The sequence below is a fragment of the Apostichopus japonicus genome, chromosome 1 (genome assembly GCF_037975245.1).
Source record: "Apostichopus japonicus isolate 1M-3 chromosome 1, ASM3797524v1, whole genome shotgun sequence".
NCBI classification, from domain to species: domain Eukaryota; kingdom Metazoa; phylum Echinodermata; class Holothuroidea; order Aspidochirotida; family Stichopodidae; genus Apostichopus; species Apostichopus japonicus.
Genome location: NC_092561.1, coordinates 3039181 through 3049046, shown reverse-complemented (window position 1 = coordinate 3049046; position 9866 = coordinate 3039181). Strand labels below are relative to the sequence as shown.

The 9866-nt window shown below is 37.8% G+C and overlaps 1 protein-coding gene across 1 annotated transcript; it reads left to right on the top strand.

The window, feature by feature from the left end:
• The first annotated feature begins 1090 nt into the window (after nucleotides 1–1090).
• LOC139981251 (carbohydrate sulfotransferase 11-like) lies at nucleotides 1091–7894 on the top strand. The gene is made up of 3 exons (XM_071993525.1): nucleotides 1091–1286; nucleotides 3896–4119; nucleotides 4983–7894. Exons 1-3 carry the CDS (start codon nucleotides 1181–1183, stop codon nucleotides 5793–5795), a joined length of 1143 nt encoding a protein of 380 aa, XP_071849626.1. The 5' UTR covers nucleotides 1091–1180; the 3' UTR covers nucleotides 5796–7894.
• The last annotated feature ends 1972 nt before the right edge of the window (nucleotides 7895–9866 follow it).

Genomic DNA, 9866 nt, shown 5'->3' with positions numbered 1-9866 from the left:
TATATATATATATATTTATATATATATATATAAATATATATACTATGACGTAATGAGAAAATTTAGAACAGTGAAAACAAATTCCAGCCTCCAACGGGATTCGAACCCGGGCTTCCTGCTTTATATGCGGACACCCTAACCATTAGGCTATGGACGCTGATTGTATGTCCAGAGATTCGAAACCGGTAAGGAATGTCGTTATTCCACTGTAGGCGTTTTTCACCTGTATCGAACAATACTAGTTGTGTTTTGGGTGACATATATGCCTTACTCTAGAGATCAAACATGATCCTAACCAAGTCGAAGTCATTTGTGATTCCTAAAGCCGGATCTCTCAAACATGATTATAATAATATATATATGCTACACCTAACGCAACTGGGGTACGTATCCCATTTTAAACAACTCACCAAGCTAGTCCATCCAACCCCTACCTCCCCCACCCCATTCCACCCAACCCCACCCGCCCCTCACACACACAATCATTTCGACTCTGACTCGGCAGCTGACTAATCAAGGGGTACATTTTTGTTTATAAAGCTTTCAAATATGAGCATCCCTTCTAGAATTCCATATCAACGTTTCTCCGATTCTTCACACCTTTACTTGGAAGTTTCCGAACAGGATTGTACCCTGCAGGGCCCCGTTGAATGTGTATATTAATTGTTCGCTCTTTTCTGTCCCTCTCTTCTCTGCCCTTCGCCATAAATTTATAACTTGATTTGACCTCACGATTCAGAAATTTTCCAGCAATGTTGAGTAAACATGTTCAACCATGGGGATATCCCTTTATGAAAGGTAACACCGCTTAGATTATGTCACTAACTATCAACTATTTTTCCCCGAAAAAAAATGCCAACCAACATTTTTGTCAAATATTTGGCTATATATAAGCAGTAGTAAGATTTCGAACAGATTCACAGCCCCTCGGGAGACAAAATGCTCCCTAAAGTTCGATTTCCACAATTTTGAAAATGTTTTATGTACAACAAGGTTCAAATCACTTACGACGGGATATGTTAATGTGTATGGCACTTACACATTACCGTATTACCTTTGGGGCAGGTTTATACATATTATTAGTTCCATGTGTGTCTTGTTAGACTCCCATGCATGCGGGAATTAATCTGCCAACGTTCGTTTCCGTATGGGCAATTCATAGCCATACAGTAAGGTAAACATGGCGGTCGTCGCCGGGTGTACCTTACACAATTTCCGCATAATTTTGGTTTCGTTAGGCATTGGAACTGTATTTCTCGTTCTAATATCATACGGAGTTACATCTGGTAAGTTGTATTTATATAAGGAAAATAAGAATATTAATAATCAAACAGCATTGTTATCATTGTAATGGCTCCAACGATAGTATTATTACAATATGTATAGCTTCGGAAATTTAATCAAACGCGACTGTGATTCGTTGCACACTAGGAATATGCAGCAGTACTCTACTCAATACACAGTATCATTTCCTCGGGAAATTAAGGGGTATGGGTTTAGCGTACACGAATGTATTGTACGTACCCGCATAGTTTCATATTAAACTTGTTCATAGCGTCCAGTGCGCCGTTAAGAATATCGTTATATCACAACGGTATGTAGACTACAACAGGCTCGTCAATCGTACAATGTCAATAATACTATATATATTCCTTCTATGTGTTATGGATGCTGTCATACAGTAGCATTTTAGTGCTTCCATTCTATAAACTTTATTTTCTGTTTCTCTAAGCCCTTGTTTGTCTGTTTTCTTTTTTTCTTTAGTTGTTCATGCATGAATAATGAGCGAAAATATGTCTCTTTTAATATCTCTGGATTTCCCATCTTGTCACTATGTTCCCCCGTTTCATGAAATCTCCCTGAAATTATAAACACTAAAGGCTATGCATGCTCTTACAACCATGCTGAGATATGTTTCACTCAATAACTTCATCATGGAACAGCCGCTTTTACCAAAGAGCTGCTTTTACTGAAAGAGGTGTTGATATTGTAACAAGGAAAATGGAAAATATTGGTCTTCAATGGACTGTAAATGGCACATATGACCAATGGTATACCCGTATGACAACCATTTATAGGCTAATCGGTGTGGGCCGGGAGGGAGGGGCATGAGGGGTACTTCGATGCTCTCCATTAGCTGTTTTGAAGTTATACGCTGAAAGGGGAGGAAGAGAGTGCCATCTAGAGGCCTCAAATAATTCGAAAAGCAGTGGGATATGTGATTTTAATTTGAGTATGTTAGTTACAAAATCATCTCAAAAAGTCCAAAAGCCAAATAAACCTTTGAGGCATTCTGAACCAGCAATTCCAGTAGTTGAATGTTTGCCAACAAAAGGGCAATTTTTTTTAACATCAAAAGGGCACTTTACTGCGAATCTTCAAGACCCTGATATTCAAGGAGTGGGTCGCGAGTCACGAGTCGCAACCGTTTCTATGGTCACCCATGATTTTTTTGAAGGATCGCCATAGAATGAGAAATAAATTAAGAAGTTGCCAATTTTGTGAGAAACAGAGTGCAACTTCGCAACGTTATTGACAAAAATTATTCTTAAATTAAGGGGGGGGGGGGTTTACTTCTTTCCCGTCTGTACCACACCCCAAATCACCAGCATCACCCCACTGTGGGTCGCCTAAATTATGAAGGTGAACATTGGGGTCACCTAGCAAACAAGTTTGAATATCAGGTTCTCAATACACTTGTGATTTGAATATAGTTCAAAGTAGTTTAACTCTCAGGCCGTGCATGTAAGCCCACGGTGAAACCGCACAGCTTATTATACTGCCCACAGATACACACAATATGGAAAGCGTAAACTGTACTTATGGCACCCTGCTAATGAACCCTGAGGATATAATGCATGATAACGTCGTGGCAATGAATAATCTAATATCGAAAACGCACGTGTGAAAGATCTGAGGTGCAACCCTATGTCATTGGGAATAATTTGATAGTATATGACTATAGGATAGAAGTTCTATTTCAGTTCTCGATGGGTGTTTAATTTAATATATTGTGTCACGTTTATTCAACTGTTAGTATATGAAAATATGATAGGCTACAGTACTGGAAAACCTTCACTTGATAGACGTATGCATATATTGCATTACAGCTTTCATAGGTTTAACCAAATTATACTTAACTTTATGGCCGATTTGTCCTCGGATGGCTAATTGCGGTTTTTCAATATTCAGCATAATAAATATCTGAATTACTACCTTCAGATATGACGGTATCAATATCTTAGTTATTGTCGCAATGTTCATGTTAATCCAATGTTTTTTACCTTTTCATAAATTTACCTTAAACAAGTCTCCCTTTATTTCACATATCAACAACAATGAACGTACATGGATAACATCCAAAATATTTGCCCTTCGCTAATTTAATTTAAAAAAAAACACACATTTGAAACAATAAAAATGGGCATGTCTTGCCATTGATTTCTTGACTTTCTTCTAGAAAGCTGAACTTGTGTTGTGTTCTAGATTAAGAAGTGCAGTCACTTCGATCGACGCGTCTTTGTTGATAAATGGTTCCTCAGTCTTGAAAATAAAGAAGTGGTAAATTATACACGTGGACAAATAGCAATAGTTTATAACGGTCTCCTTTAGTTCTGTGGCATATAAACAACACTGTGTCTATATATAAAGTAAAGTTTGCAGCACATTTCATGAGCACGTGCTACAGACTGTATACCTCTACAAAAACCCAGTGACTGTTGTAACTTCGTATCCAAGTAAGTTATATTATGAATATTCATGTGAGAGATTAAAACAAGTGAATGAAACTAAATATTATTATAATTACTTAGACATAACTGCACATTATATATGCCTATGCCTACTAACAAACAACGTGTCACTGATATATATGTCTTTACATTCTTTTCTTCAGGGATGCCGTATCGATATCACGATTCTCTTGACGTCAAAGCCGAAGACGTTATTCATCATAATTTACATAACAATCGAACTCGACCAATCGAAAACGGCACCAATCTTTTCCTGATGAAGGCTTCCAGTGTGAATCACGTGACCACCAGTGGAAGACGCTTATCACAAGCGCGGACCAAAATACCAGAGGAAATGGATTTAAAAAAGATAGATATGAGTGAAGAGGTAATATTATAAAACATCAACTATATACAAATATATTTTCATTTCACAAATTTGAGATGAGAATTGAGTCGGCTTCGCGTATTTAATACAAATGAAGTCTAAATGATATGTTTATTATTACGAATCATATTTTTCAAGTAAATGCAGCGGGAAAACTCAAATGTCACGCACATGTCTGACTAAAGTTAGGAGGAATATACGTGTCATATACATAATTACCTGTAGCTATTGGTTGAAATAAAAGGTATTTATTGAAGAGAATTTTCCTTTCCGGTTTATTCTATACATCTCTTTTATTTAACATATTTACGTGTTACACTATGGTGATTGTACTCAGATTAGGTTCAAACACCCATTTTGTGTATATATATATGCATGATGACGTCAGAGTACAACTCACCGTTGGGAAGGGGCATTCACGCCCTCCCCGGCTCTCCCTCTACCCCTTCTCCAAGTGACGGCATGCACAATGTGATGATTCAATTTTGTATTTATTTTGGTACACGCTGTGAAGTTCCAATACGACAGTACGTACAGTATTTGCGTGGTAGTAAAGTATGATATACTGAATGACATTACAACGGTGGGAAATGTCTATAAACCACTTTCATCTATTTGAGGAAATATATTACCTGAGGCGTTTGTCGGTTTGTGAACACACATTAATTTGTGAAGGCACGTTGGGAATGTTTGATACTCAACTATACTCACTTCAGTGATTTGGGGCATGGGATAAGATCTAAATGCAGAACCGCTTCACCCACCCCCCCCCCCCCACCTCCCTGCAACCACTTCGTCACACCCTTACCATCCCTACTCCGATGTCCAAGCCACAATTTTTTTACTTTTCCTTTCATCTTCAGTTTGAATGCGACAAACGATGCCAAGAGAAAATACAGGATATTCGACAGCGAGGTGTATCTAACGCATGCGCATTCAGTTCCAAGGTTCGAAAGAGGCCAAACATTTGGGACTCTGAGGGCAACTTGAGAGCGGACCAAATGAAGAGATTGAATCACTTGTTTCCAATCTATAACACCAAGTCAATTTATTGTTCGGTGCCGAAAGATGGCTGCTCTGCTTGGAAACGAGTTCTTCTCGAAGTGGCTGGATACAAGCCAGACCGTTACCCGCATAACATCCATCCATTCTTCCACGCTAAATTCAAAGCGCTAAGTACATACAATGTTACGGAAGCCCAGGAGATACTGAAAACGTATCAAAAATTTATATTCGTTAGAGAACCTTTCCAAAGGATGCTTTCATTATTTATGGACAAATCTCTCAGAAAACACGATTTTCCATTTAATGAAACACAATTCGAATGGTTTTTGAAATTTATTCTTAAGAAGCCGGTGATTGGTAGATCCAGGGGGTACTCAGAGCATTGGACACACGCAACGTTCCTTTGTTTACCGTGTGACGTCAGCTACTCATTTATTGGACGATTGGAAACTTCGAAAAGAGATTACGACTATATATTTGAAAATATCATAAATGTTAAAAATAAAACGATTAAAAAACCTAGTAATTTCCACACCACTCATAGTTCAGATCCAACAGTTAAAGACTATTATATTAAACAGGTAAATAATTCTATTTTAAGGGAAATATATGACAGATATAAGTTAGATTACGTCACGTTTACTTACGATAAACCAGACTTTATGCGATAAAGAACATAGAGGAATAATAGTCTAAGCTATCTGTATAGTCGCTCTTTCTAGATTGGAAGAAAAGAGTAAAATGTCACTCTAATACTGACAGTCGATTGAAAGCTAAAGAAAACAGAGGACTATTCCCCTAGTTTTATCTCGAAGAATTAAATACCAACATCGCCCCTCGAAGTTAAACAGCATATAGTATGCTGTCATTGCTATTGTAGACGTCACACATATTAATGATTGGACTTAAAATATGACAGGTTTTCTTTCAACATGTCAATCAGCGCCCTTAAATTATCCCGTGGCATAAATATTTCAGTCCAGTTAATTTTCCATCTACCATAACAATATTCAGTTACCAGTCAATTAATTTACTCAAATTCCATCTTCTCACAATTGGTGCTGTTTTTTTTTTTGTTTTTTTTTGTTTTTTTTTTATGACGGAACATCGTATTTATAAATGTTGCTACCTCAAGTTTTACTATGTTCGGTTTTTTCTTGAACTATGCACACTTTATGTTGTTCAGGTTGTACAACGATCGATACTTAAGTTACTATCTTTTTTAGGGCGGAGGGGCTGGGGGTCGGGCGAACTATTGTAATTATATACATAGTCTAGTTTGAGTTATGTGGCTATCCCTTTCGTATATCCTTGGTTCTGCAGGGGAGGGGGCAGTGATTGGAGGTTGAACTCAATATGTAAACACGCTTTTATTGAATGTTTCTTTGATGCAGTTGTTAGCTTGGGAAACAATCGCTAGTTTAACATTACTTAATCTACCGATAGTCGGTGCTGTTTTGGGGCTTCAAGTACTTTGTATGCAGATAATTTACATAGTCTATATTAGTTTCATTTCTACAGTTGCAAATTTGTGTGATACGTATTAACGATTGTTCGTTGGTTTTAAAGTACATTGTAACATTTCCATAATTTAATAATCGCAAAGGGATGACGTGCAGTAAAATATATCGTTCGCTATTTCATAATAATTTTTTGAGAAATGATTTCCAACGAAAGTAATAATAAATGTATATTCTAGTTCAATAAAAAGACCCTATATGACATCCATGTAACATCCATGTAATACTGGAAAATATGTCACCATTAAAAATGCATCATGGGAACGAAAAAGCAACGTTATTTTTGTGAAACTGATGCACTCTCAACACAGCCCCTTAACCCCTTACTTCTTTTATCAGCGGGGATAATATGTACTGTCGTCCTGTGGCAGGGGTATATGGATAGCCGTGCACATGGTTCCCCTCCCACATGTAGAGAAACCTTTATATAACGGAGTGCTATATTTTGCAACTTTGAAACGATGTTAAGGAATGTTTGACTGTTAATTCGACCTCAAGAAGGAGTTTACCTAGAGGAGAGGGTCTCAAACTCCCATTGAATAGATAAAATAGTAGTATATTTGGCAATTGTGGAAGCAATGTTGAAGAATATTGAACTATTTAAGTTGCACTGTACATGCTACATATTAATATACAGACTGAGCCCCCATGCTTTTAGACTGAGGGTGGAAGTGCCCCCCTCCCTACTTTCAGTATTTTAGACTGGGGTGGAAGTGCCCTTACAAGTATGTTGCCACTGGACCTCGTGACTGAGATGACACGATTATGGCGAGGGTGCACAGGACAATTGAAACAGACGCTAGTTACGAGGTCACAGCCCATGGGAAGTAAATAGGCCTTTGTGTCATCACTGCCTTACCATGCATGGACAGAGGGACAAATTTACAGGTAAGAAACTTCCTGATGACAATGCATAACAGACGGTGGATAACCACAATTTGAAGCGAATCTTGAAATTCCCTGTGCTAACTATCCTTTTCAAAGTCAGAGGTATTTTAGTCAAACAAGGAAACATGTTTCTGTAGGGCCTACATAATATGGAATCTGTCTCAGTGAAGGGTCAAAAGGGTAGCACTTCGCCCTCTGAGGGTGTTCAGGCTGGCCTTTCTTTGTAAGGAGTGAATTCTCCTGCTTCCAGGGCATGATATACTTCTAATTTAGGTCTATAACAGAGCGAAAATATCCTTCAATTTAGAGTAACTTTTACTTGAAGAATATACTCCCCAGTAATAGTGTAATTCACAACATACTTAAATCTTTTGTATTTATTTCAGACTAGTGTAGGTGTGAATAGAAAAGCTTTAAACAATAACTTTACGATGATTCAATCCATGGTCATAATTACTTATTAGAGACTTAATATGATCGATTTTACTATATGATTAATAACCTCAACAAGGCCACACTCGGATATCCTCTCCATATGGAAGATATTATTGTTAGAGAAAATGATATTTTGTCTGTCCTGAATTTGCAATGGTTTATAATATCGATGATTTGAAGGTGGAGATAGCAATCTTGTTATACAGTAATACATAATTACATCAGTAGCTAAAGTAGGTAGGTGTTACAGTTGTCAATGCAATGAGGGGGGCACTCTTATCTCCTTCCTTTTTCACATTCAGTCGGGGAAAGAATTCGACCACTCCTCCGGGCCAGAACGCCATCAGACGCGTAACTAGGGAGTGTGTGCGTACATTCACCTAATTTAAACCTTCCACACACAATCAAGAGTAATTATTTATAAAATTGCACTATCTACAGGGCTAAATGTGATGGAAAACAACTACATTTTTAAGGGCAGGTGTCCGTCAGTCCACACACTATTTCCCCCTGTCTACCCCCTTCCCGCTTCTGTATCCATTTCTGTATACTATGTTGAATTTTGTACATCTCATATTGAGAAGAGGTGGGTACTATCATACAATGTCGACATTTAGGCCTGTTATATATACATACATATATATATATATATATATATATATATATATATATATATATATATATATATATATATATATATATATATATAACAGGCCTAAATGTAAATTTATTTATTTATATGTTACGTATACCATAACCCAACAATGTAGTTCTGTACGCTTAATGCATGACAGACACAGATTGACAGATGTAAACAAATGGTTTATACTGTTGTATATTGTAGAGTTGAATAACATAATGCTCTCGCAGTACACAGTTTAGTTGCAATAGCCTACTACTTTGTCGTGTCGTCCTACATTGAAGCCTGTACATGCAATGTGTGTATGTTGCTATCCCAGTAGTGTAATATAGGAGTATTATCACCTCACAGTCTGTTGACTATTTCCTTTCTAGTTTATATTGGTCTCTCGTGCTCTTCCCATCTGTTAGTCTAATCATGGAGGTCTGTTTTACCTCCATGGTCTAATCTAGGTTAGAGCAGTTAAACAAGGGGTCATTGTATGATAATGATAAACTTGTCGGTAGAAAAGGGAGATTGGGGACACATATCACAGACAGAGATCGAACTACTGAAGACCACCGGTTAATAATAGGATATGCTACATCTTTACAAACAAAGCTCTGGAAGAGGGGGGGGGGGGGTAGGGTGGAGGTAGAACAAAGTCATAGGTTCCTTTATTCGATACCGTACGGAATTCAGAATAACTTCCATCTTCGTTTTTCACCGAGTCTGTAGCCGCAGGGGGAGGATATAATAATGTTCGTTCTGTCCTGCCTCATTCTTTATCAATATTGTTGTTAGCTTGTATATCCTCCCGTTACAGACCAGCGATGTTAAGCCTACAAAAGTAGGTTCTAACCTACAAAATCCGACATGGAAGCCAACCACGCCTAGAGTGTCTTATTCCATGCTAGGTTCCCCAACATTGTTGTCAGTCACGAACCCTCTTACTCCCCCCCCCCCCCCCATACAGCGGAACACTCGTTTGCCTAATGAAACATGTAACCAGTGGTGAAGCCATACTGCCGAGGGTGCAACAATATACCATGTATGTACGCCATGTACTCGCGTTCATATATGCTCAATAAAGTAGCCATATAGTGTAGAGCCAATCATGTTGAATGATAACGAGAATACTTGTGGTAATATAGGTGGTACGTGATGAGACCATCCCTCATACAACATCGGTATTTGACATCAAACGAGCAATATGTGATACGTTTAAGTTCAGTATAGACCATAGTCAAAGGCTGACAATACACAAAGGACGAAGCAAC

What these genes read in the sequence shown, in the direction of transcription:
- LOC139981251 (XM_071993525.1), top strand. Translation starts at nt 1,181, where the DNA reads ATGGCGGTCGTCGCCGGGTGTACCTTACACAATTTCCGCATAATTTTG. An exon ending in ATCATACGGAGTTACATCTG is followed by an intron (nt 1,287 to 3,895) that starts GTAAGTTGTATT and finishes TCTTTTCTTCAG; the next exon opens with GGATGCCGTATCGATATCAC. An exon ending in AGATAGATATGAGTGAAGAG is followed by an intron (nt 4,120 to 4,982) that starts GTAATATTATAA and finishes TTTCATCTTCAG; the next exon opens with TTTGAATGCGACAAACGATG.